This window comes from Mus musculus, chromosome 1 (assembly GCF_000001635.26).
Source record: "Mus musculus strain C57BL/6J chromosome 1, GRCm38.p6 C57BL/6J".
NCBI classification, from domain to species: domain Eukaryota; kingdom Metazoa; phylum Chordata; class Mammalia; order Rodentia; family Muridae; genus Mus; species Mus musculus.
The window spans coordinates 131,823,349-131,850,047 of NC_000067.6; the positions used below are offsets into that span (position 1 = coordinate 131,823,349).

The 26,699-nt window shown below is 50.2% G+C and overlaps 1 protein-coding gene across 1 annotated transcript; it reads left to right on the plus strand.

Annotated features, from left to right (window-relative positions):
- Positions 1-4,663: 4,663 nt before the first annotated feature.
- Positions 4,664-25,515, plus strand: Slc41a1 (solute carrier family 41, member 1). The gene is made up of 11 exons (NM_173865.3): positions 4,664-5,045; positions 6,663-7,642; positions 15,767-15,874; positions 16,829-16,900; positions 17,507-17,651; positions 17,780-17,926; positions 18,637-18,784; positions 19,601-19,680; positions 20,571-20,705; positions 20,990-21,138; positions 23,202-25,515. Exons 2-11 carry the CDS (start codon positions 7,274-7,276, stop codon positions 23,385-23,387), a joined length of 1,539 nt encoding a protein of 512 aa, NP_776290.1. The 5' UTR covers positions 4,664-5,045; positions 6,663-7,273; the 3' UTR covers positions 23,388-25,515.
- The last annotated feature ends 1,184 nt before the right edge of the window (positions 25,516-26,699 follow it).

Consider the following 26,699-nt stretch of genomic DNA (forward strand, 5'->3'; position numbering starts at 1 on the left):
AAGGCCATGTACTTTAACATGTGGCTAAGCATGATTCAACCCATGTAATTTCAGAGCTGTGGCACATTCTACCTTGCCACACTGTTTTGGTGACACTGGATGGTTATAAGCATGGGGGGCTGGGGAGGGGGGGAGCTGTGTAAGTGGCTGTCTCATCTGTACTCCACATGCACCCAGTCACACACTCAAGGCTATCCTCTGCAAACGCCACATTTATGTCCATGCAATGCCTGTTATAAATCACTGGATGATTGTGCCCACTGTTATTTGCCCAGCTTCGCTCAACTGAATGATGTGAAATACCTTGAACAATTCTGCTTGAAGAAATCCCCGAGTGGGTGTCAAAGAAGCTTTGGGAACTGAGAGTTCAGTTAGAGAGAAGCCAAGGCAAGGTGACACCTTGCTCTGAGAACAGATGGCAGTACTTCTCCGTACCACCCACATCCCTACATCCTCTTCAAGCTGAATGAAGCCGGAAGGGGATGATATCACCTCAGCTCCAGGCGGCAGGAAAGAAGTGACCTCTGGGAGGATGGCAGTAGGGAGGGGTTACAGCAAGGGGAAAAATGGGAGGGGGTACACACACTCAGAAAAACAAAAGTCAGGAAAATTTCCAGCCATGCTGGGCTAGTCTTGTGACTGTGGCATGCTGGTGAGGGACTCCAAATCTATGGGACTCTGGAATTTTAGGATGCATCAAGACAGCTCCCAAAGTTGATCTTAAAGGAGCTCTTAGTGGTCAGCCGCTGTACCTGAAGGAAGGCCGTAGAGTTTGGAGAACCATGGGATACAATAGCAAATGAACTGTGAATTAAGACAAGTGTCAAGCAAGACTGGAAAAGGCTTACCCAAGAAGCCTTCCCTACCACCCACGTCAGCTGACAACTACCTGTAACTCCAGCCCCAGTTTTCTTCCAACCTGCATGTGAATACACACACACACACACACACACACACACACACATCCACAGACCAGCACACATACACACATAATGCTAAATAAAAATAACACTTTAATTTTAAAAAGACTTCATAACTTAATTTTTCATTATTAGTAGTATGTGGGCAGCAGGTACGCACATAGAGGTCAGAGGTCAACTCTGTAAAATCAGTTCTTTCCTTCCACCTTTCCATGGGTCCTAAGGGGTTGAACTATATCAGCAAGTGCCTTTTCTCACTGAGCCGTTTCACTGGCTCAGCAGTAGACACATCTGTAAGGCCAGATGAGGAACATGTGAGCCCCTTGGGCACATGGAAGTCCAAGTCTTACAAAGGGGTCATGAAAATGCTCAGAGACCCACATTTATGGCTTCCTGACACTTCCTGACGCTCATGGCTGAGTCTTGCCTGGAGTATCTGGCTGGCTTGCTACCTGCTGCTAATTCCTGTCTTTTCATCTGTGACCTTTGCTCCCCACATCTGTGTTTCTCAGTTCATAGACTGCAGCTGCTCTCTGGGTACAGAAAGGATAAGAGTCTTCCTCTTCTCAAGGTTACAGGTGGCTGGACTGGAAGGAAGCGTGCTTCCCCCGGGCTCTCTTGCTGTCTAACTCTACGAATCAGCATAACATCGGCCACAGTGTCTAGGCCAGTCTCCTCTCTATTACCCATCATACTATCAAGGCCAGTTACTGATCTGACTATCTCCCAACAGACGTTCGCCGTATTTTCTGAGCGCTTACTGTGTGCCAGGTGCCAGAGGTACAGAAGTGGTTAAAACATGAAGGCCATAATCCTGACCCAGTGATCCTGGCCCTTCAGGATATCCCAGAAGAATGTCTTCTGCGCTCACAGACTTAAAGAAATATTTGTAATACCTAAAGCTAATGAAGGACTCATATCCAAAATATATGAACTCCTAAAAAAAAAGTCAAAAAGCCAGGTAGAAAGTTGATAATACTTAAAAACGATCCAAATGGCAAAGAAATGTGGAGGAAAGGTGCTTAATCTCATTAGCTATCAGGGCAATACAAATTTAAGCCACAGGAAATACCATTATATACCCACTAGAATCGCTACTCTTTTTTTTTTTTTTAAATGAGTCAGAGTTTCATCATGGTAGCCTTGACGGGCCTGGAACTTATTATGTAGACCAGCCTGGCCTTGAACCCATAAAGATGAACCTGTCTCTGCCTGCTCTTAGGTGCTAGAATTGAATGACTACAACTTTAATCTTTTCAGATTGGTGATACCAGTGTTGATAAGGCTATGAAACAATAAGGCATTTCTAGCAAGAATATAAATTAGAAAAAGCACGTCAGAAAATTGTTTAGTAGTGTTTCCTAAAGCTAAGCATTTGCCTGCCCTATGATCTAGCCCTGTTCCAATGTGCCAATTCAGGCTGGGTGGCACATGCTTTTAATCCCGATGTTTGAAGGCAGAGGCAGAGATGGAAGCAGAGGTACGCAGATCTCTGGGAGTTTGAGGCAGCCTGGTCTGCAGAGTGAATTCTAGGTCAGCCAGGGCTACACAGAGAGACTATGTTTCAAAAACAAAAAGATGCCATGGCAGATTCATAAAATAACAATACCTGGAAACAACTGAAATCTGCATCAACGGATGCAAATTGCCCTGTGCTCGCTTAGTGACATCACGCTGCAATGAAGGTGAATTAACAAATGGTACTGGGGTTGGGGATTTAGCTCAGTGGTAGAGCGCTTGCCTAGCAAGCGCAAGGCCCTGGGTTCGGTCCTCATCTCTGGAAAAGAAAAACAAAACAAACAAACAAAAAACAAATGGTACCATGTGTGATGTATGAGTAAGAGAAACTAAGCACAGAATAGTAGTGCCTCCTGAGAGGTTCTGTTATAGAAAGTCCAAGCGCTCACAGACAAAATGAACAGTGTCAGACAGAGGCCACCCTAGGGAAGAGGGTGAGAGAGTGACCAAGGGAGCTTCTGGGGTGGCAGTAATGACTGAATTCTTCCTTTTGGTGGTGGTTTCATCAGCCTGTTCCCTGTACCATAATTTGGTGGTCCATACTCTAGGTTTTACGCACTTTCCCATATGTTCAGTTTACTTCGACTAAAAAGAAAAACTTTTCAAGTAGATAAAGAGTATGGGGGTGGAAATAAGAGAAGGACAAAGATTTTGTTTTTAAGTTGCTATTGGATGAAAGTTTTTGGCCTTGAGGCAGAGTCTCAACTGTATAACTCTAACTATGAGGCACTGTCTCTTGGTAGACCCAGACGACCTCATATTTGTAGAGTCTCCTGCTTCTGTCTCCCAAGGGCTAAGACTGCCAACACTCAGGCAGCCATATAATCAGTCTTAGTTTTCCTCTCAATCTATACTCATTGTGCACAAAAACTGGTCCTTCTGGCGAAGACCTAGTGTTGCCCAATCTAGGAGTAACTTCCATATCCAAACATAGACTTGGCTGTGAAACCAAAATTGGAGTTCAACTACAGTGACATTTGCTGGGCCCTTAAAAAATATAGACCTTTGATATCCTAGCAGCGGAGCTGAGCCCGGGGTTGCTGGATTAGCAGGTGGGGACAGGTTTTTGTGGCTACATTTGTTATCATTGTCCAAAGGAATGGCCCTCTCCAGTTGCTGTTGAGCATGTGTGCTCAGTAGCCAGCACTCTTTTTCTCTCCTATATACATCCTATCCTTATTCAACGGTCTAGAGAAATGCTCAATTGCCCCAAGGAACCTTTCTAGGGAAGAAAGTGACAGGAAAGGAACCTCTGGTCATAGGCTCTATGGTCTAGAAAAATGCTCAGTTGCCCCAAGGAACATTTCTAGGGAAGAAGGTGACAGGAAAGGAACCTCTGGTTATAGACTCTACCGATGAAGGGGGAAAGGCTGGAAATGGGAGTTCCTTTATAGGGAGGTCACATCCCCTTCACAAAAACAACCCAAAGAGAACTAACTGGTACTGATTTTGGATTGATGAAGTGAAGACACCCCAGGGAGGAAGTGGCAAAAGCGAGGATGAAAACACTTTGATTCCACAAGGTGCGTCAGGGAAAGTTGGCGTTCATTTCGCCCGGGATGGAGACTTCTCTCCCACGGGGCCACGATTGGGTCAAAGGAAACCCCCGCTCCCCTCCGCCCTTACCTCATTGGTGTGTGTAGCCCCAGCCATGAGTCTACCAAATTTTCCCTCCAGTCTGCCCATCCCCACCCCTATCAAGGCTGGAACTTTATTAAGGCAGATTAAGGTTCGGTCAGTCGCCCAGAGGAACAAGGAACCTGGAAGGAGAGATGAGGAGCCTGATGAATAGGAACTGTGCCCAGGAAGAAGGTAGGGACTGGGCGTGGAGAAGGAACACGCGATGGCTGCTGCGGCCCGGGCGATCGCCAGCTGGCCGGCTCAAAGGGGTGGTTTCGGGTCTTCTGGAAGGCCCAGAGGCTCACTAGAGATAGTCAAGATTCAGGAGTACATGCGTAGCAGAACGCTCGCCTTGAGAGGCCGTGGGAACTCAGGAGCGCAGCACCCGCCCGCGCTTGAGCACCGCGAGCCCACAACACCCTCCAATTCTGAGTTCCCGTCACTCTGCTGCGTTTTCCCCCTCACCCCGCCCCCAGCTCAAGAAACGCCGGGGAAATGGGCGGGGCCTGGGCGGGGCCCGCCCCTTTTCCTGCTCTGATTGGCTGATGCAGTTGTCCATCCTGACTCTATTCTTGATGGAGGGGGGTTACCACCCGCTCTGCCCCAGATCACGTTTGCCACCCACAGCCAAACACTCTTGTCCAAGTCCGCGGGCAAGAGGCGATTGGGGACGAGCGAGCTCGGCATCTCAGGCCCAGTCCGGTCCACACCAGCCCGAGGCGGAATATCCTGATCGCCCCCCACCAGGCCACCTCCCCTCGTGGAATCGGAGCGGCGGCCTCACAGGAAGGCAGAAGCGAAATGTAGCGAGCCGGGTGTCGCGGTTGGACGCTCGCCTTGCCTGGGGGTGTAGCGGGGAACACGCGGGGGCTCGAGGAGGACGGCTGAGGGGGAGGAGTGATGAGAAGAGGGGGTACCCTACATCCCCCAATTCCGCGGGCCCCTGCTACCACTCTCCAGGCGCCCTTTCTCCCCAGCAAGGCGCAGGTCAGTGTTGTTGGGTCTGGGAGGGAGGGAGACGAGGGCGGGGGACTCCAGGACGCAGTGCTTTTGCAGTCTTGAGTTGCCGGGAGTCGGCGGAAATCAACTAGGCACTCCTCCTCCCCACCCCTGTAGTTGGGGATACCTAAACCGGGCTTTTTTGTCCATCCCCGCTTGGAAAGGAGACGCGGCTTCCTAGAGCCTGAGGCCCATCGGTAGTGGCTTTACTGCTGATGTAGTTGAGAGACTGGCCTGCTCCCCTTGCTAGCCCCCTTCCAGGTCAAAGTGGCCTGCCAGAAAGACGGGAGGGAGGGGGCAGTCAGGTTTTAGCGAAGGAACTCAGAAACTTTGCTGGCTCGGGGGCGGTGGACTCAGACTGAGTGTTTCCTCTTGGCTGACTAGTGAGGATCTTTGAAAACAACGGTGCTGTGTTAAGGTGGCTTGGCTGGTGACCGAGTTAGTGGAAGACTCATAACTTGGGCCCTAGAGTTTGATTCTGCCTTAACCAAACTGGAGTTGACTAATTGTGAGTGTTTGGAATACTAACAGCCTGTTCATCATACCTGCAAAACCCTCTGGATTTTTTTTTTTTTTTTTTTTTACTATTGAGAGCCATGCTGGTGAAATGCAACAAGTTGGTGGCAATTCGTGGGGATTCCTTTAAGCTAAGAAAAGCAGGGCAGGCAAAGACAGACATGATTTGGGAGTAAATGCATATTAGCTTGTGACACTTGGATTTGCCTGACTTTGTTTTTCTTTCCTCTTTCTACACCTTTTACCGATGATATTTTTGTTTTTAAGAGTTACACCATGTCTGGCTGTCAGTAACCCGAGAGGAAAGGGGGAAGGCCAGGCAACCAAAAATGTAGGAATAAACAGTAGCTTCACCCTCTGTCTCTTCAATCTAGTTAACTGCCGGGTCCTATCTGACAGGCTCACAGGATCTAGCATAGAGAGAAGTGTAAATGCAGCCTGGACCAGGGTTTAGCCTGTGGTTTCTGTAACACTCGACTTTCAAGGGCAAGAGTAAGAAGGAGGCCTCTGGTTCTTGGCCTTGGTCTTGGCCGGCTTGCCCTGCCCCGGTTGCCTGGGGAGTTCTCCTGGCTTCCTCTCCCATCCCAGCAGGGGGCTAGGACAATTAGAGGTCTAGGGATGCTCCCCTCAATGACCAGCCTCTCTGTTTGCCCTGTCTTGCTGTTGCTGTCTTGTAATAAGTCACTCAAGAAGAGTGAATGCGTAGGGAGTTTGCATCTGAATCTGTAACTTTACTGATAAGGGACTATACTTAAGTAATACTGAGTTCTTATCAAGATCCGAGAAAACAACTAATCACATCCCTGCCCACCCCAGGTTGCTCAGGAGGCAATGCCAAGGTCTCCTATGAAGCATCCTCCTTTTGGGTGGTGGTTTGCTGGCTGGGAATCTGCTGGGAATAGAACTCACTGCATCTCGACATGAAGTGGGGCAGGACAGTGTAATTCTAGCAGGAAAAGAACAGCTAATAGCCACCCCTGTAACACCACATGCTCTGCAGATCATCCTAGTAGGAACTGGTTTTTGCTATGTACCAACATTCATTCTCCCCCCCCCCCCTCTTCTTTTTGTCCTTCCTCCCAACGTAAGGTGTTCCACACCAATTCTTGTGACTTTAAGGACCAGGCAACTGAGAAAGTACAAGATCCTCTCAAGAAGGGAAGACATCTCTGGGAGAGAGAGGAAAGATAGCAGACACTGGGACCAGCTGAGCCCAGCCACGGTGCTGTGAGAAGCTGAAGCCACCCAGCAGGAGTGAGAAGAAACCCTGGCCTCAGATTGAGGCTTCGTTCTCAACGATCTGAACTCATTCAGCTTTTCCCAAGAGAGGGCTGCAGCATCAGGCACTCCAGACTCAGGTTGAGCTCTTCTGCTCCTGCTCTGAGGAGCTGGCCACTGAGAACCAAAGATTGCCCCTGGCACAACACAGAGCTGCTGGGAGCAGGCACCCACTACCCATAGAGGCAGCTGCTGCATCTGGTGAGGACTTTGTTTCCTTCCAGCTCCAGGCTGCATTGCTTGATGGGGCTGTCTTTTGGTAGATCAGTTTTTACAGTGCCCGGTAGGAGTGGAGAGCCGTGGGAAGAGGTCTTGCGGCAATCAAGCCTGGGTTCACCCCAAGACTAAGTTCTTTCCCAAGTCAGAGTCGAAGAGAGAAAGAAAAATAAATAAATTCTCCCCTCCTCTCCTCCCTGCCTGTCATGTCCTCTAAGCCAGAGCCAAAGGACATCCACCAGCCGAATGGTACTGGCCCTACTCCTTCTCCCTGTTCTTCGGATGGCCCTGGGCGAGAGCCCTTGGCTGGGACCTCAGAGTTCCTGGGGCCTGATGGGGTGGAGGTGGTAGTGATTGAGTCCCGAGCTAACGCCAAGGGAATTCGGGAGGAGGACGCCCTACTGGAGAACGGGAGCCAGAGTAACGAGAGTGACGATGTCAGCACAGACCGGGGCCCCGCGCCACCCTCTCCGCTCAAGGAGACCTCCTTTTCCATTGGACTGCAAGTGCTGTTCCCCTTCCTACTGGCAGGCTTTGGGACTGTGGCAGCTGGCATGGTGCTGGACATTGTGCAGGTAAGACCTGAGGAGGGTGTCCTCTGCTCACAAGCCCTTGCTCAATACCTTGGCCTTTGGGGAAACTGACTCTTAGAAGTTCCTCTCCACTTCTGTGTCAGAAGCAGCTGCTGCTTCCTAGAATACTCTTTCCCTTTGGATTACATCCTTGGTTTCATCGATGTCTCTGTTACTTACTGCAGAACCTTCAGAGAGGCCAAGTAGCCCCAGGGAGGTGGTCAGAGCAGTATTGCCTAACAGTAACAGATGTAACTCCAGAGCTCAGCCTCGGGGTGGGAAGAGAGGAGCAGGCCTGTTGCTTGCTATGCCTCCTCAGTGCTGTTGATTCCAGCTCAGTAGGAGACATCTAGATAGGTCTCCTCTTTACGCCTGCTTTCCTTTCTCCAGAGGTTTCAAGGATACCAATGATAGAACACTCCTTTTCAAGCCTCTCCTCCATTCCCCCGCTGGGCAGGAATTTACTCAGCTGTCAGGAAGGGTCTCAGACCCAGTGAGAAAGCTCTTAAGGCATTTTGTATTGCTGATCTTTGTGCATCCTTGGCACGGTCTCCTTGGTGAGCGAGGATGGTTTGGGAAGGTGGTATAAGATCTGAAGAAGCTCTAAGTGTCGTGGATGGGAACAGAATGTAACCAGACCTTAGCAGGAGCGTCCCTCTCTGCTCCTCGTCTGTCACAAACATGCTCTGGGCAAACAGGAAACTTTGTGAGGATACTGGATAGACAAAACAGTACGAGTTGGTAGGACACCTGGGAACTAAGAGCCAGAGCAGGGGCAAGCTGTATTTAGTGCATTGTGAGTCAGGACTTACCAAGAGCCTCCAGGTTGGAAAGAGAAAAAGTCTTGTTTTGAAGTTAAAGCTTTTGAAGCTCAGTGACACACACACACACAGCTTTCTACCAGTGCTAATCAGAATATGTCTAGTGCTTGCTAAATGCTGGCTTTATCCTAGGTACTCCAAAGGACAGGGGCAGAAGGAGATTGGTCCTTGGGGACCACTCCCCCCACCCTGCCCCAGGGCTCCCTCACTGTGACATCTCCCGAAAGGATAGGAGGTTCAGCCTCGCCTCCCTTTGTGCCCAGCTAACACTCAAGCCGGGCTCACAGAGACTGCCATGGGGGTCTCCAGGTCCTTCTCAGGTGACTGAAGGTAGTGGGCTGTAGGTGCTGTATGTAACATCCATGTAGACCATGAGGCTTGAACCTTGCAACTTAGGAAGCTTAATGAGAATATTTATAGCTGGTGAAAGTGTCTGGTGCTGCCTTCCCTCTCTTCAAACCTGTTATTGTGAGGACTGTTCCTACCCGGACTTAGGAAGCCAATCCAGAGCTTGGGGCTCTCCGTCCACCCCACCCCACCCCACCCCGCTGATTGCTCAGAGCAGGGGGAAGGAAGAAGGGGAGAAGACATGAGACTGGCTTTGTAGTCTCCCTCACCTCTCCTTTCTGAGGCCTTGGTTCTCATTCTTACCATTTGGGGGTTCTCGATGAATGCCTGCAAAGAGCTTCAGGGCTGTGGGTGTAGCTCAGTGGTACGGTGCTTGCCTAGCACGCACAAATCCCCAGTTTCCATTCCCAGCACCACAGAATGAAAACAAGGGGCCTACAGAACGAGCATCCTGTGGTGAGCCAGGAGACATTTAGCTTAGTTTCTGATAATGATGATGCTAGCATAGGTTAATGGGGGTCTTTCCTGTAAGCCTAAAAAGTAGGAAAAAGGCATCTCCATTTTGTGGATGAGAAACTGTGGCATAGAAATACCAGTGGTTATCTCCCCCAGAGCTTGTGTCAGTAACCCCTGTGACCTTCATTATGGCCGGGATTTGCAGACTGGCTTAAGACTGAGGAGCCTGCTGCTTTTGTCTTGTCTTGAAGAACAGGGCAAACTGGGAACCAGAACGATTGGCATTGGCTTTTAAAGTGAACAAAAGCCAAAGGGAGAGTAGGGTCCAGCTCCCCTACCCCTCACTCTCCACCTCTGACATGGCAAGGTCCAAGAGTAGGAACAGACCTCTGATGCCTTGCTTTATGTCCTAGGTTGTAGGGGACCCGGAGCTGCCTAGTGTGCCCACAGAGGGTTGGCATCTCCCTCAGTGTGGCATCTTGGCTCATACCAGAGCTAGGGTTCCGTTGGTGTAGATGACAATGACTGGCTTGTCCTTGTGCCCCCTTCCCCCATGGTCCCACCACAGCTGGGCTAAAGCAGGGCCCATAGATGGCTACAGCAGTAGAACTGGAGTGGGCGAGTATGGGGGGGTGGGGGTGGGGGACAGGGGCAGGGAGCCCCAAGAAGGTTCTTACTCTACATCCTGGGGAGTGATGGGGATGGTTGATGCTCTGAGATACAGGAGTCACACCTGTGTTCTCCTTTCAGGATAAGATTACCTGCAGTGAGACAATCCCAAAGTGCCCAGATAGGGCTGGTTGCTGGTTGCTCAAGGCCCCCGTGGTTCCAGAGCATCAGGAGTCTGCACTCAGTACAGAGATGCCACCTTGAGCCAAGGTTCCCACTGCAGCTAATACTGGGCTTTTCCTAGAGACCTGCTTCTGTCCAGTCAGACCCCTTGCTTCACTTCCTGCGTGTAGTCGCCTCCACAGTGAAATGAGGAGCAGAGGGATCCTCCAGGTTAGAAGAGAAGCAGACTGCAGTCTGTTCTGACTTGCCCACTGCAGCCAATAGTTTTGAGGGAAGTAGGAGCGAGCCCAGTGTTGGCTTTAGAAAGAGACTGCATAGGAGCCTCAAGCTGCCCATGCTTTATTGCCCCCCTACCCCCCATTCTTTCCTGGGCTCCTGCAGGAGGGCATTACAACCATTTTCTATCAGCCTTTGTGAGAAATGGGAGGGTTAGAAGGTGGTGGTATGTGGTCTTCATAGGACCTCTCAACTAGATTAAAGTAGGGAAGCTCTACACTCCTTGTTTTAATGCACTCTTACTTGCTGAGTATCCAGAGAGATTAAGACACCCCCCCTCCCCACGCTCCCCCAGCAGAGCCTTGGGGAAGGGTATGGGAGAGAAGCAGAGATGGGAGCTGTTTTCCTGGAGGCTGCTGGAGCCCCTGAGCAGGCCACTCAGTTCCTGTCTTCCTTGACTACCTTCCGCACTGCCCACCTCTGCCTTGCGTGTGCTATCAGAGCCATTTCCTTTTCTCCTGCTTCATACAGCTCTGGACATGCAGGCATTGCCCTGAGGCCCCTCTGCTCGAACACCTCCAGGAGGCCCTGTGGGATAAGCCTCTATCAGATAGAAACTGTGATCTAGCCTGACCCAAGATTACCTGAAAAGTTCTTGAGCATCGTGGTGCCTTAGAATGGGTGTGGGTGTGGGTTGTCATTTTAATGTCTTGATTCCATCTTCTCCTCACCCTGGCTTGACTTCTTACTAATCTGCTTCCGGAACAGGAGGCTGGGCCAGATGAGGTTACAGGCAGAAGAGCAGGTTAGATGGCCAAGGAAGGAGTCACAGCGAGATCTCGGAGCTCTGGGGCTTGGAGTGATTGCTCTGGGTCAGGGTTAGTTTTAAATGTGGGAGCAGTTATCTGATCATATACCTTACAGGAACTGAGGCGAGAGAACAAAGGGAGAGAGGCTAAGATTCTGAGAAGCAGTAAAGATCCATAGGTGGTCCTAACCCCCACCCCCGCAAGCCAAGCAGAGTTTCCTGGACCCTGTTCCATGCCCATTGGTTCAGGAAGGTGTGGGTGGTAGCTTGCCTAATGGCTTAGCTGACTGGTTTGACTTCATGGGCAGACACTCCCAGCCAGGGTGAACTGGATGGGCCGGAATTAGGCCAAAGGAGTAAGAGAAACCACTCTAATCTATACCGATCCATCCTCACCCCCTAACCTCAGGACCACACTGCTTTCTGGATGGCTCTGCTTCCCAGAGTCCTGTGCAAGCGTACAGTCACAGACTACCTGTCTGAGCTGCATCTCTGAGAGAGTTTTGTGAGTAGAAAAATTGGATATGGAGATTGGCTCTTTAGTCCCAGGTGCCAGCTTAGGGCTTTGCTGGGCCAAAAGTCCAGATAGTGTGATTTCCAGGCTGTATTCTGTGAGTCGGGAAGACTTCTTCTGCAGGGGGCTGCTACTGGCCCTGATCCTTTCCTTTGCCGATACACCCTATCTCATCCTGCCCAAAATCCCACAACTTCTAGGTTCCCCTGTAGTTCAAAGCAGAGGGTGCGTATGTATTGAAAGGAGAAAATTAGGGGTGCTTAGGGTGGCAGCTAGGGGAGTTAACTGAACTTTATACGTTCTTTTCTCCAGGATTTTATTGCTGTGTAGCCCAGGCTAGACTCACTCACATGTCTCAGCATCCTGAAGATAGACTTACAGGCTTGTCCCACCAACCCCGCTATATATTTTTTTCCTTGATGATACTATATGCTATACTCCTTACAAACAGTCCATACACTTTGAGAGCTTCCCTCTACTCTTTCCTCTTTATCGGCATACACCCATCACCTTCAGAGAGCTAGCAGCTGAGATACAGGAAGGCAGGCATTTGAGATGAGGGTGGGATGAGGGACTGTGTTCTAAGAGAGCTCCCCGGGCCCACACTCATTAAGGGAGGGAAAGAATCCTTCCCTCTCTGAAGCTGCTTGCCCATTGTGAGCAGACGGAACAAGGCTGCTTAGGCCTCAGCTAAAGGGAGCTGGATCCCCAAGGCTGTCTCTCCCAGCCTTGTCCAACAGTAACGGTCCCGGGGCTCATGAGGCACCTCACAGGGGCTGCCTAAGAGCGGGGAAGATCTTCACCTTCCCCGGTGTTTGAAAAGCAGTGGCTGAAAGGTCAGAACTGCCATGGGGTCGGGAGTGCCTCTTCTTTCCTGGGAGTCTTCAGAGAGTCCAGGTCCTTTAGGAGTCACTACAAAATCCTAGGCCTAGGAGCTCAGACAAGGCTATGCTGCAGCCCTGCAACAAATGAGCTGTTCTCTGGATCCTGTTCACTTCACACACTCTAAGAACACTAACAAGAAGGCAAGTTCTTCGCCTTATAGGACCACCAGTGTCTTCATCTCTGCTCCCTGGCCCAACCTTGTGCATCTTGTTGTTTGTTTGTTTATTTGTGATAAAGTTTCTCTTTGTACCTCTAGCTATCTTCAGACTCCCAATCCTCCTGCCTCAGTCTCTGAATGCTAGAATTACAGACACACCATCTGGGTTGTTTGTATGTTTACTTTTAATGTTGCAGAAAATCACATAACACAAAACTATACCGTAACCATCTTGAAGTATGTAAACTACATTCTCAGCTCCACTCTGCATCCACGGAATGCTGATCCTGTTCTCTCCAGGCCCTTTGCCCTTAGCAACCACAATTCATTCTCTCTCTCTCTCTCTCTCTCTCTCTCTCTCTCTCTCTCTCTCTCTCTCTCTCTCTGTGTGTGTGTGTGTGTGTGTGTGTGCGCACATGTGCACACTTCTATGAATATGATGACTACTGCAGACCTTATGTAAGTGGAATCATGCAATATTTGCCTTGTCATGGCTGACTGTTGTGGTAGAATGTCCTTAAGAATGTCCTTAAGTTGTGGCATGGGACAGGATTTCCTTTTCAAGACAGTCATACTTCAATATTTGTATACCATATTGTACTGGTCCACTCAGCTATTGGTGGACAGTTGGATCAATTCTACCTCTTGGCTGTCATGAATACATGAAGCTATGAACAGGAGTGGACAGATATTTCTTCAAGATCCTGCTTTCACTCAGTTATTTTGGATAAATACTTAGGACTCAGGGCTAAGTAGTCAGGAGAAGAAATAGGATTGCTAGACCATATGGCCATTGTACTTGTTTAATTGTTCATTTGTGTGTGTGTGTGTGTGTGTGTGTGTGTGTGTGTGTGTGTGTGTTACATGAATTGTATACATGTTGTATGGGTATGTGCACATACATGGAGACCAGAGGTCAACATAGGACATTTTTTTTCTGTTGCTCTCCACCATATGTGTGTGTACACACACAAGCACTCTTTTTTGTGTATGCATGTTTTCCCTGCACATGCACATCTGTGCATCATGTGCATGCCTAATGCTTCTGGGGAGGCCAAAAAAGGGTGTCAAATCTCTTGGGAATTTAGACAGTTGTGAGCCACTATGTGGGTGTTGGGAATAGAACCCCAGTCCTCTGCTAGAGGAATGAGTGCTCTAAACCACTGTGCCATCTCCCCAGACCCACCTCTTACCTTAGCTTTTTGAGATAGAGTCTCTCACTGAACCTGCAGCTCCCTGATTGGCTAAGCTGGTGACTCATTAATCTTCAAGGCCCAGCAAGCCTTAGTGCTGGGGTTAGGGACACTGCTGAGCCTGGCTTTTCACGCGCAGGTTAGGGAATCCAGACTCTAGTACAGAGACTTGTGTAGCAAGCATTTTACAGACCGAGCCATCTCCCCAGCATATTTGGGTATTTATTTATTTGGTTGATTAGTTTGGGGTTTTTTTTTGGTTTTGGTTTTGGTTTCAAGACAGGGTTTCTTTGTGTAGCCCTGGCTGTCCTAGAACTCTCTGTAAACCAGACTGGCCTCAAACTCAGAGATCCACCTACCTCTGTCTCCCAAGTGCTGGGCTTAATTAAGGTGTGCGCCACCACTACCACCTGGCTTATTCATTTTTAAGACAGTCTTGCCACGTAGATAGCTGGCCCTGAGCTTTCAGAAATACCTATACCTCCCAAGTGCTGGGCATACACATGCAGTTGATTTTTAGTGTGAGGAACTGTCTTATTGTTCTTCAAAGTAGCCCCATTTTATAGTCCCACCAATAGTGCAGACATGTTCCCATCTCCATGTCTGTGCTAATACTTGGTATTTTCTGTTTGTCCTCTTAACTGTCTTAACAGGCATGAGGTGACCTCTCACTGTGGTTTGGATTGGCAGCCTTGTTCTTTAGCAGTAGGGTCGAGGGGCTGGAATTGCCTTATGAGCTAGCTCTCTAGTCTAGCCCCTGACCGCTTAAGCAGGAGCTTGGTGCCTTGTAGCATGTCTGAAGGCCCCAGCCTGCCATCCATCGTGAGAAAGCTTGCTGAGGAAGCAGCGTGAGAGCCCTCGCTGTATCTCTTAGAGGCTCATAAGGCTCTCAGCTCAGCACACTTACGTTACAGCTCCTTGTCTCCAGACACCCAAAAGAACCTGTATACCTCCACCTGCTGCCTGCCCCTCCTCCCCTCACAAACGTGCAGGCTTTCCATTCTTAGAACTCCATGCCCTTTAGGGCGGGAGGGTGGTGGGGATAATCCCAGCTTCTTTAGGGAAATCCTCAGTTTTGGTTACAACTAAGGGGACTTTGAGTGGCCAACCTAGGTTCCAACAGTAACTAAGACAGTACTTCCTGAGCCTCAGTTTTCTCATGCGCAAAATGGGAACAAAAAAAAAAAAAAAAAAAAACCTCTTTATTGGCTTGTTGAGGTGACTAAGTGAAAAAAAAATGCATTAACATAGGTTGGCCAAGGAAGTTGGTGGGAGAGCCAGGACTGATTGACCCAGGACTAGAACCCATATCTCCTGACTCCAGGCCCAGCCTCTCCCAACAGGGGTGTATTTGCTTCTGTTAGCTAAGAGATTGGGTGCATAGAAAGGAATCAGAAATCTATTGCAGATCAGCATAGGAGAAGCAATGTCTAAATTCAGAACCTGCTAGGGGAAAGTCACTGTGGCTGAGACCCAAAGCCCTTGGAAATAGAAACCAAACAAACGCTCTAGTCACCCCGGCCCCAGCCCTGTGGAGCTGAGCTCTCCACAGCTGAGACAACACCTCCCAAGGCCGAGGCCACAGAGCAACTGGATAAAGGCAGGCGAGGGGGCTGCAGAGTGCTCTCTGAGAGAGTATATCACTAAGGGTTCTAGAACATAAGCCAGCGTGGGGTGGCTCCTCTGCAAGGTCCCCATGAAAGCATATTAGAAGTCAGGCTAGGGATCCCTCCTGTTCTGAGATGGTGGCTAGGCTGTGCTTTTTGGAATTCATAGACTTATTCTACTTTTAGGCTTCTTGCGGGGAGGTAAGGTGCCTCTCGTGCTTGCTCCAGCTGGCCCTGTTTCCCTCTGCTGTCCCCTGACCCCACTCTGTTCAGCTCCAATGCCAGTCCTTTGAGGTACTGAAATTCTTGGACTCTGTGTTCATCTTATAGCACTGGGAGGTCTTCCAGAAGGTGACAGAGGTCTTCATCCTGGTGCCTGCACTGCTGGGGCTCAAAGGGAACTTGGAAATGACCCTGGCGTCGAGGCTGTCCACTGCAGTGAGTGTCCTAGCTGTGGGAAGTAGGGGAGAGGGTCAGGGAGAAGGTAGCAGGCAACATGGAGACTGGTAAGTCTCCACACAACTGCCTGGGCTGGGGGAGGAAAGGGAAGCCGTGGAGGGAGATCCCAGACTGGGTGTCCTGTCCCTGGGCAGGGGCTCCCTGCCCAGAATGGTTCCCAGGCTCAGGCTTTGGATGTCCCAGCCATCCCTGGATGCCTGCCCCACCTCCTGCTTTGCAACCTGCCTCGTGACTGTTTGTGCAGCTTTGACAGGCAGGCATCATGCTGGTCCCTCCAGCCACACAGGTGGGGGCCTCCTCTGATCTCCAGCCCTACTCTGCAGCTGGGCAGGAGCAGAGCCAGGCCTTCCCCACACCCCTTCAAACCACCCCCTTTCCCTGTGGCAGCTTATTCTTCAAGAGAATTGGCCTTTCCACCTCCCAAAATCCTTTAGATCAGCCACAGATAGACATTTCGTGGACTGAGCCCAATAGAAAGCCATGGCTGAGAGGCAAGAGGTGTTAAAACTCAGGACCAGGCATGTCTCTCCGTGGCCAAGTCTGGAGAAGATGGTGTTGAGGGCAGCTAGCCTAACCCACCCCAACTTGTTCTTCCTTTCTCCTGGCTGGTGCAACCCACTCTTTCCTTTCCAAATACTGGCAGCCTCAGCCCTTGGGCCAGCAACTGACCTTGCCTTCCCTAAGAGAACAGGCTGCTTCTGGGCCAGGACAGTTATACAGACCCATGCAGGAACGTGCTGCCTGGATAAACAGGACAGAGTGGGATCTGCCACAAGCCCCCTCACAGCCCAGAGTACACCTGCCCTGGGTGCTCTCTTGCTCTGGCCCTAGAGCCTTAGGCTATCTATATGCATTGCTTTTTTGATCCAGTCAAACAGATAGAGCCCCAAACCCTGTGCAGCCTGCTCCAGCCCCTCACCCTCCCTCTTTCAGGCCAACATTGGACAAATGGACACACCTAAGGAGCTCTGGCGGATGATCACGGGGAATATGGCCCTTATCCAGGTAAGAAAACATAGACCAGAGACAATAGGCTAAGCATCTCCTTAGTCAGGAATCCCTGAAAGGCTTAGGTCAGCCCAGCTGGATCCTATGTGATTCTCCGGCATCTGCAAAGTAGGCTAGGAGGTGACTAGTTACTCAGGAAAATGGCCAAGACAGGGAGTGCCCCAGCAGCTTCCATATCACATGTCCAGGCACTAGGTGGTTTGGGGGATTTTGAGCCTTCACTAATCTTTGCAGTAGAATCAGATGTGTGAATGTTAGAGTGTCCTCTGCCACTGCTGTCCCATCTTCCCAGGAGGCCACACAGATCAAATTTCTTCCCCCTTGAATCCTGGGCCTTGACTCTGACTGATCTCTGGGCTGTTGATTCTCACCCCATCTCCAGAGAAGCATCCAACCAGCCAGTAACATGTCTGGATTTTTGTAGGGTACATTACCCTATTCTAAGGTAGCACAAAAACTAAATAAAGTCATCCTTCTAGCCTGCAAGAACTGTAGGGCCCAGTCCTGCGTGCTTGCTAAGGACCAGGAATTACCCATTGGGTGTTTAGTGACCTCAGCTAAGGAGCTCTGCTCCAGACTCCACATTACCATGCCTCTCCCCAGGTACAAGCCACGGTGGTAGGCTTCCTGGCATCCATCGCAGCCGTCGTCTTTGGCTGGATCCCTGATGGCCACTTTAGCATCCCACACGCCTTCCTGCTATGCGCCAGCAGTGTGGCTACAGCCTTCATTGCCTCCTTGGTCCTGGGTAAGGAAGGGAAGGCTCAGGGTGTGGGGGTGCTGCTCACTCTGTCTTGCACGTCGACGTTCCCTTTTGTTTATTAATATCTTTTTCCCCTTCTCACCCTACCCGGCCTGCCTCTCCTTCCTCACCAGGTATGATCATGATCGGAGTCATCATTGGGTCTCGAAAGATTGGGATCAACCCAGACAACGTAGCCACGCCCATCGCCGCTAGCCTGGGCGACCTCATCACCTTGGCACTCCTCTCAGGCATCAGCTGGGGACTCTACCTGGAACTGAGTAAGGCTAAGGCCACTGAGAATGGCTTGGGTGGGACTGGGAGAGATAGGGACCATTTTGCAAGCGTGTGAAGATTTTTCCTGTACTGTTAACTGTACGAACAGTTTGTCACAACTTCTGGGCGCAGGGTAGCAAGGCTAGATAGACACTGATGTCAGATCCTGTAGGCAGGCACCAGAGGAAGGACCGTATCAGCACTCATCCCTGCCTGACCCTAGGGGTTTTGTTTCTCCTGGAGAGGTGAGATGTGGGGAAGGGAAAGGAAAGAATGGAAGACTAGAATCTGCTAGCAAACTGGAGAGGAGGATGGATGGGAGGCAGAGATTGCTGGGATCAGACCAGGAGACATACAGTCTGCTCTCTGCCTGTTAACTTTCTTGCCTCAACTGGGCATGGTGGTGCGCACGCACACCTATGATCCCAGCTACTCAAGAGGAAAAAGCAGGAAGACCGTATGAGGCCAACTTGGGCTCCATAGTATGGCACTGTCTGAGAAGCCATACAGTGCCTGGGTAGCTCTAATACTTCATTTCTTCCTCTGCAAAATGGGCAAAGCTGGCCTCATTGATGAGGTGAGGTGCTGTGCATCCAGGCACTTAGGGTAGAATGACTGACTGTGGATGAGCTGGTCTCTTGGGACATCTGCAGCTTAAGCTGGGGAAAGCTGGGAACTAAAGGTGCTTATTTCCCTCTGATCTCTGCCCCCACAGAGCACTGGCGATACATCTATCCCCTGGTGTGTGCCTTCTTTGTGGCCCTGCTGCCTGTCTGGGTGGTGCTGGCCCGAAGAAGCCCGGCCACAAGGGAGGTGTTGTATTCAGGCTGGGAGCCTGTCATCATTGCTATGGCTATCAGCAGGTATGCTGGGGCCCTGGGTTCTCATCCCCTGTACCAACCTCACCATAGACCCCATCTGAACCCCTAGAGGGGCAGAAACGGAGCACATACTGGAAATGCATTAGTAGTGTCAGCCATGTGTCCTACTGCAAGTGACAGGAATGATCTCTACTAGGTTTCATTCCAAAGCAGAACATACTGACCTTGGGAACTAAAAAGCAGCCGCATTCTGGGACACACGCAGTGTCGTCAGGGCCCAGAGTGACTCTCTGTCACTCTGCCTTCTCAGTAGGGGGTCAGCAGTCCAGGTTTTCACTCTTCTGACTCCTCCCCATTCCAGCAAGGGGACAGAGAGGCTTTCCCCCAACAGGGCACAGAGACCCAGTATAGAGTGTCACTGCTTCCTCTTCAATCGGTCACAGTTCTGTCCTTGTATCAGTCACTTGCTCTTGGAAATGCAACTGTCTGGTTGGACTGCCTGGGCTTAGCCACAGTTGAAGCACAGTGGCTGGGTTCGAGAAAGCCAGCTCCCTCAGGGAGGAGCCAGTGCAGTTACCCTTGAGGAAATCAGTGCTGAGCAGGCAGGCCACAGCGAGCCTCACTCCTCACGGGAAGGTGGCTGTGCCTTCCCTTCTTAACTGGAGTCACTGTGCCAAGTCAGGAGATTATGAGCGACAACTGTTGCATGCACGAGAACTAAAGACTGAAAGGAGAGACTCCTGGAAGCCACTTTGCTGTCCTTGTCCCCAAGGTTAGCTAGGCCTATGTCTCTTTGTCCCAGAGACTGGAGCAGAACCTTCCATGGTTTTTATGTCATTTGTCTTCATGTCTGTATAGTGTGGGAGGTCTCATCCTGGACAAGACCGTCTCGGACCCCAACTTTGCAGGAATGGCTGTCTTCACACCTGTGATTAATGGTGAGACCTTAGCATCAGCTGCTGGGGGAACGAAAAGGCTTCTGTGTCACTCAGGGCTCCAGCAGGCCAGAGAATCTAGCTCAGAGAGAACAAGACCTAATAAAGATAGAGATGGCGTGACAGGACCAACAGGGGACCGTGAGAAACCCAGAAATCAGCAACATGAAAGCTTCTAGCCCTGAAGGGCCAGGGAACCCAGAAATTGTCTTGTGGGAGCCCAGTTAGAATTTCACCCCGCTCCCTACAAGAGTAAGCTCCTGCCAAAAAAGCATAAAAGGATCCAGAAGGAAAATAGAAAACACTAAACCCCTCTCCTTGTTTACCTGCGGGGGCCTTCCACTGCACAAGTCTAAGTAGAAGCATCCAGCAGGAGAGACTGGTGTGGGGCCTAAGCAGTTCACCTCTCAGGGCTCAGGGTAAAGCTGAGAGGTACAGAGGCTAGGTTAGGGGGTGATGGTAAAGGGAAATGGTAACCAGCGGTTTACCAGGGCAGTGCCAGTTTAGAGCTCACACTGGATACTGGAAGCTGGTTATCGGGTGAGTGTTTGAGTGCTGAGTGCCTGCCGGGGTCAGCTCCAGAGAAAGGGAAGGCAAGGAGAGCTTTGGAGCCTGCTGTGTAGTGAGTGGGGGGTCCATGCTGCACACACGGGTGCAGCAGACAGGCCACATCCCTGCCAACACTCCAAGAGCCTAGATAGAGCATCCCTCAGAAGCTGTGGAATATTTGTCTTCTTCCATCGTATTCTGTTGGCACCAGAGGGAAGAGTGATGTCGGCTCAGCCCCGAGGAAAGGTAGAAGACAGGGCCTCTACAGATACGGGACAAAGAACAAGGTGTTTTCCTCCCGGTCCTTCCTCCTCCAAGTCTGAGTCCTGTGTGTCTCTCTGCAGGTGTCGGGGGCAATCTGGTGGCTGTGCAGGCCAGCCGCATCTCCACCTTCCTCCACATGAACGGCATGCCAGGGGAGAACTCTGAGCCAACTCCTCGCCGCTGCCCCAGTCCATGCACCACCTTCTTCAGCCCTGGTAACCATAGCATCTCACCCTCCCAGATCCATTCCTGCCTTAGGGGTTGGGGGGGGGCAGCCAGGAACCTCACTAGAGAACCAGCTGGGGCCCAAGTTCAAGGGTCTCCTCTGCTGGGCTGTGCCTGCATTTCTGAAGAGTGGAGCGCCCAGGTAAGACATCATTGTCTTTTCCTGAAACACCCTAGAGAGATAGCTGTGTGCTGACCTAGAATACGGCGTTGACCATCCTGGGACCTCCTGGGGCCAATGCTTCTCTTCCCATCTTCCTCTCTCCTCTTGTAGATGTGAATTCACGCTCGGCCCGTGTCCTCTTCCTCCTTGTGGTCCCAGGACACCTAGTGTTCCTCTACACCATCAGCTGTATGCAGGGCGGGCACACCACCCTCACCCTCATCTTCATCATCTTCTACATGACTGCTGCACTGCTCCAGGTATGGCAGAAGCAGGGCACAGCCCGGGGGCCACATGGAATAAGAACCCCAGGTTTGGACCTGGTCCCTTGCCACCTTTTCTCTGGCCGGGACTCAGGAGGATAGACACTGGCCTGGAAGAATTACTGCCATTCTGTGACTTCAGCTTGGTCGTGTCCCTTCTCAGCTTCAGTGGCACACTTTGAAAGTGAGAGTAGTAGACCAGCCGCAGGGTGCCTAGGAGGTGGGCTTGAACCACCCATACCCTGTCCTCTGCTGGGCTTCCTTTAAAATAAGGGCTTTTCCACAGCTAGAAAAAGCATCAAAACCATTGTGCAAGACAAATCCATCTTCAAGACTCATCCAAGCCTTTCCTTTCGGTATGCTATGGCATTCCCATGGTATTATTAATTTAGTCATAAGCAATTTTCCTTCCAAACCCCGAACCGAGTGCTTAGAAAAGTTGTCTGTTAGGAATCTTGGCGAGAGCCAGGCTGAGAACCAACCATATGCTGTTCCCAGCAGTCATTACCCAGTTCACCACGCTCCCTTGCCGATGTAGTCAGGTGCACCCCTGATGGGAAAGGAGCGTGAGCAAGCCAAAGGTCTTTTGTGGCCGCCTCAGTTGACCCCTTCCCCTGGGTTGAAAGCCACACCCCCATTCCATTGCCCCATCCTAGGGGTCATGACCCTGTGGTCAATTTTAGCTGTGCTTCCTTCTCTGAGTCTGTGGAGAGGCAACGTGGTAGCAATTGCTCCCTGTAAAGTTCTGCCAGGTCCCTTTGCCACCTGTCCCTGTATGTGTCCTTGTGCTACTCGGGAGGCTAAAATGTGAAGACAGCTGTTGACGTTTCCACCCTAGCACATATACTAAAAGCCTCTGGCTGCATCTTCTGCAGCTATCAGAAAGGCTGTGAAGTTCTAGGGAGACTGGATGGCACCCAGGGCCAGGGCCATGGGAGTACAAGGTAGCTGTGTGCAGAGCAGAGGGTGTGAAAGGTTCCAGAATAGTCACCCCTGACTTCCTTACAGAGAGGCCAAAACAACCAAATTTGCCTAAAAACAGGGAACATTACTGGCTCCTACCCCTGAGTCCCTTAAGGCAGAATTTTCATACCTCAGTCTTTACAAAGTACAGTCAAGAATAAACTCCACCAGCCTTTAATCCCAGCACTCGAGAGGCAGAGGCAGGCGGATTTCTGAGTTCGAGGCCAGCCTGGTCTACAGAGTGAGTTCCAGGACAGCCAGGGACACACAGAGAAACCCTGTCTCGAAAAAATAAATAAATAAAATAAACCCCACCAGATAACCGTATGTCAGTCTAATGGTTAGAATGCATCTCATTCTCATATAGACGTGATCATGTAGGGACCCCTAAAATCAGGTGTTAACGTCCTAGATGAAGTGCTGCTCCCAGTGCAGAGCACATGTAATTCTTACTAACATGCCGATTCCCATTCACAAGGCCCAGCGTTAGGCCTGAGGTTGTATGTTTGTGACCCACTGTCCACTGCAAGCGATAGGTACCACTGGTCCTGGACCCAGTACCTATATTCCAATCTCATTTATTCTCTATATCTATTATCTATTCTCATCTATAGTTATAGAACATAAGCAAGGGAGCAAATAAATCGATGTAGATAATCCAAGATGTATTTTTGAACTGTTATGCATTATAACTGACGTATTTCGCTGACTGGCTCATAAACCTACTTTACAGATGAATATTAGAATAAACAGCAGGGTGGGAAGGGTGAAGAGAAAGCAGCTTGTGTAATCAGCTGTTACCCAGGGCCTTGTAAGAGAAACTGGCTCTACCTGCCAGCCCCTACCAGGCTCCTGGAGAGGCCAACATGGCAGGAATTGCAGTAACTGAAGAATGATCTGACCCAGAATTGAGACAAGGGCAGCCTTCCTGTAAGGGCAGGATTTAGTTTAGAAAGCCCCTGGCTTGCTGTGAGCTGTCCTGGCAAAAAGGTTGTGACCGGCCAAGCCTTGTGATCCACTGAACACATCCAATTTTGTGGCCTCTGGCTCCCCCTGCAGAAAGCGGGTGGCTACAAGCAGAACCCCTGTCTCCCCAGGTGCTGATTCTCCTGTACATCGCAGACTGGATGGTGCACTGGATGTGGGGCCGGGGCCTGGACCCCGACAACTTCTCCATCCCATACTTGACTGCTTTGGGGGACCTGCTTGGCACCGGACTCCTGGCACTCAGCTTCCATGTGCTCTGGCTCATTGGGGACAGAGACACAGATGTTGGGGACTAGCTTAGCCATTCAGTCTTTCCCCCACCCCTCTGCACTTTCTATTTGGATTTTTATTTTCCTTTTGTTTCCCTACCCCACCCTACACTACACTCCCATGCCTTTCTGGGATTTCACTTTGATACCAAATTCTCATTATTTTCAATGGGAATTTTTTATACATTGAGCCAAGTTTGGATAGGAAGAATTCGGGACAGACAGATGGGCTGACATAAGCAGTAAAAGTAGACTTTTGAGACAATCACCAAGTGCAATTCCACGGTGGGTGCCTCCAGAGGAGGTTAGATCGGGACCTTGGCATCCTGTCCAGCATCGGGGACCTTTGCATTAGCTTTAGCGACCTCAGCCTCGGCCCTAATGAGAAACTCTCAAGTGGGCTCTGGGTTGTTTAGGGTTTGGCTGAACAGAGGGAGGAGGGATAATTAACACTCCCACACATGCACGCACTTTTATAGATGTGGACCAACTTCACAGCACTGGGCAGGGGAACGTTGCTTCAACTCCTCGTAATCACAGGCCTGCTCCAGGCCAGCCTGCCCGCAGAGTCACGTGCACTGGAGATTCCATCTGCGCACATGTGCCTTGCCCAACTGCCTGATTGCTTCCCAGCTGAAATGAGTGGTAGTGACCCGGGCTCTTCACGGATCCATGTCATCCACAGGTTTCCAAAGGTCCATGTGCCCCCTGAGTCTAGAGAACCGAGTTCAAGCCTCCTCTCTTTAATTCTCTCCACACACTCCGTCTCCGCGCAGCTTGCCAGATGGGCTTCTAAGATTGGGGATAGGACAAGGGAATGTGCCAAATGACCTGGAGATTGAGGCAACGGGGAGGGGTGGGGGGTGTCTCACTGCCGTCTCTCATGACATAATCACGTGGTCAGTCTTGGCCTCTGTCACTTCCTAAACACACTCATTCTATCACACGAGGGCTCCGTTGGCCTTTCTCTCGGCTTCTGCCCACAGACATGCATCAACCATTCACTCATTCAGCAAATCTCAGCCTCCCCGAGATGAGCCCTTCCACAGCACCGGCCTGCAATAATTCTTCACTGAGCAGTCGTTACGGGGCGCATACTGTGCTAAGTTCAGTGCCTGGCATCAACCCACCAGTGCTAAGGGAATCGCTGCTCTAACCTCACCTCATCCCCTAGGCTACAGAGGCCATTGTGCCTCTTCAACCTGACAGTAAATGTTCCCTCGTTCGCCCCTAACTCTGCAGTGACTGCCAACCCCGTTGCTCAAGCAGCAGCATGTCCTCCAATACCCTCCTCCCGCAGCCTCTCTCCTCTCCACATCTTGCTACCCACTCAGAAGAGGGCTTGGAATTAGCAAGCTGGATATCAATAGGCTGCTTCAGTATCTGCCTCGTCCATGATTCAAAGAAAACCAAAGTCCCTTCCCTACACATGCCCCAAACTGTTCAACAAATGGGGTGCAGGCTGTACTTCTGGCCTGTCTGTCTGGAATCCATAAATTCTTCCCCCTGTGTAGCCTAAAGGGTCAGCCTCCAAGAAAAGGATTAAGCAGTGCTCCGTGTCTACCAACACTGTGCTTAGACCTAGAGACTCTTCTCGGCCTCATTTCCTCTGTCATCACCTGAAATCAGAACTGTCGAATTGGACAGATTCATAGAGATTGTCTAGTTGGGGTTGTGTCAGGCAGATCAGTGTGGATCTGAGTTTATTTCTGCTCTTCCCTCTGGCCTAACTCCATCTCAAAACACAAGACTCTTGCACAGGCATCATACCCTAAGACTGTGACCCCAGGGTCCCCAGCCACTTGCTCTATCCTGACATCTGGAGTTGGATCAGGCTGTCTGGAGACTGAAGCATCCTTCTTCCTTTGCCTAGAAAACAGAAAGGTAGGGGCGCCCAGGCTCAGCGCATGTGAGTGGAGGGGCCTGGAGTGACAGGAGAGTGACTTCAGGAGATTCATTTCTTCCCACCGGGTTGCACCTATTGCATGTACTTTTGGCCTGACTGGAAGAAACAAAATTGGTTTACTTTCATATCCTTCAAAAGTTACAGAACTGTGTCTTAAGAGAATTATTTATAGTTACTATAACTGAATTGACAAATGTCGACTTAACTGATAAATTATATTTGGTAAAATAAAATGGAAGTTTATTTCAATGGCTTGTATCCCTGTGTGTCTCATCAAAAAGCAGACTCAGCTATTTCCTTGGACCCTGTTCTGTGGTCCCGCCCCCACCTCAGAAATGGGAAGGGGTCGATGTGCCAAAAGTGAGGAACCATCTTAGAATATAATAGAAAACACATCAGACACAAGCAATGATGCTATGGGGCGGATGTTAAGGGTACAAAGTCCTTGTGTTAAAGGATATTAGACGGTGCTCTCCCCTCCCTGGCCCCCATGCATTACCTTGGTGCAGGTGATACCAGCATCTATGGGTTAGAATTCCTTCCTTGCAGAGGTTTATAGCTGAGTTGAGTCAGTGTAGAAATGCTTTTACCTTGAGTATTTACCATGTAACTGGCTGCAAAAGAATTGTACAATTTTATATGACCTTCCATGAATCATTAGCCCTTTCCTAACCTGAATTATACCCTGTTTATAGGGTAAGTGTAAGATGAGGCTCCAGTGATACATGCATACATACATACATTTATGCATACATACATACATACATACATACAATTCTGTTCCTGGTACATACTAAGCCCAAAAATACTATGAAATATTAAAAGTAGATTATGTTATTCAACCTTCCATTGCTGTAACAAAACACCAGAAATGCCTTATAAAAAGAGGAGGGGGCTGGAGACGTGGCTCAGGGGTTAAGACGCTTTGCTTTGCTGCTATTGTAGGGGATAACAGTGTGGTCCTCAGCACCCACATCAGGCAGCTTCCAACCTGATGCTCTGTTCTAGCCTCCATGGACACCTGCGCAGACAGGGGAGGTGCACATGCATGCACACACATGCGCATGCATACACACACTTTAAAAAATAGTTTTCAGTGCCTGGTTAATAGGCCCCACTGTTTCTCACTTGTGATGTAGATGTTGCCAAGGAACCCAGGGTAGGGCAGGTCGTACCTCGTGGCAGCCAGTAAATAGACAAGGGGGAATTTTGTTCCACAGCCCACTACAAAGCATATAGCTCCATGATCTAAAACAACCTCTTAGGCTCCACCTGTTAAATTTCCAGTACTTTCCAGTAGTGTCTAGCTGAGGGTCAAGTCTAATACATGGGCTTTTTAGGTAGACATCCCCTATCTAAACCCTATCAGTGGGAACAGTGCAGGCCTATGATGAGCAGTGTCCAGACACCACAGGGGAAGCTGAGAAAGGCCT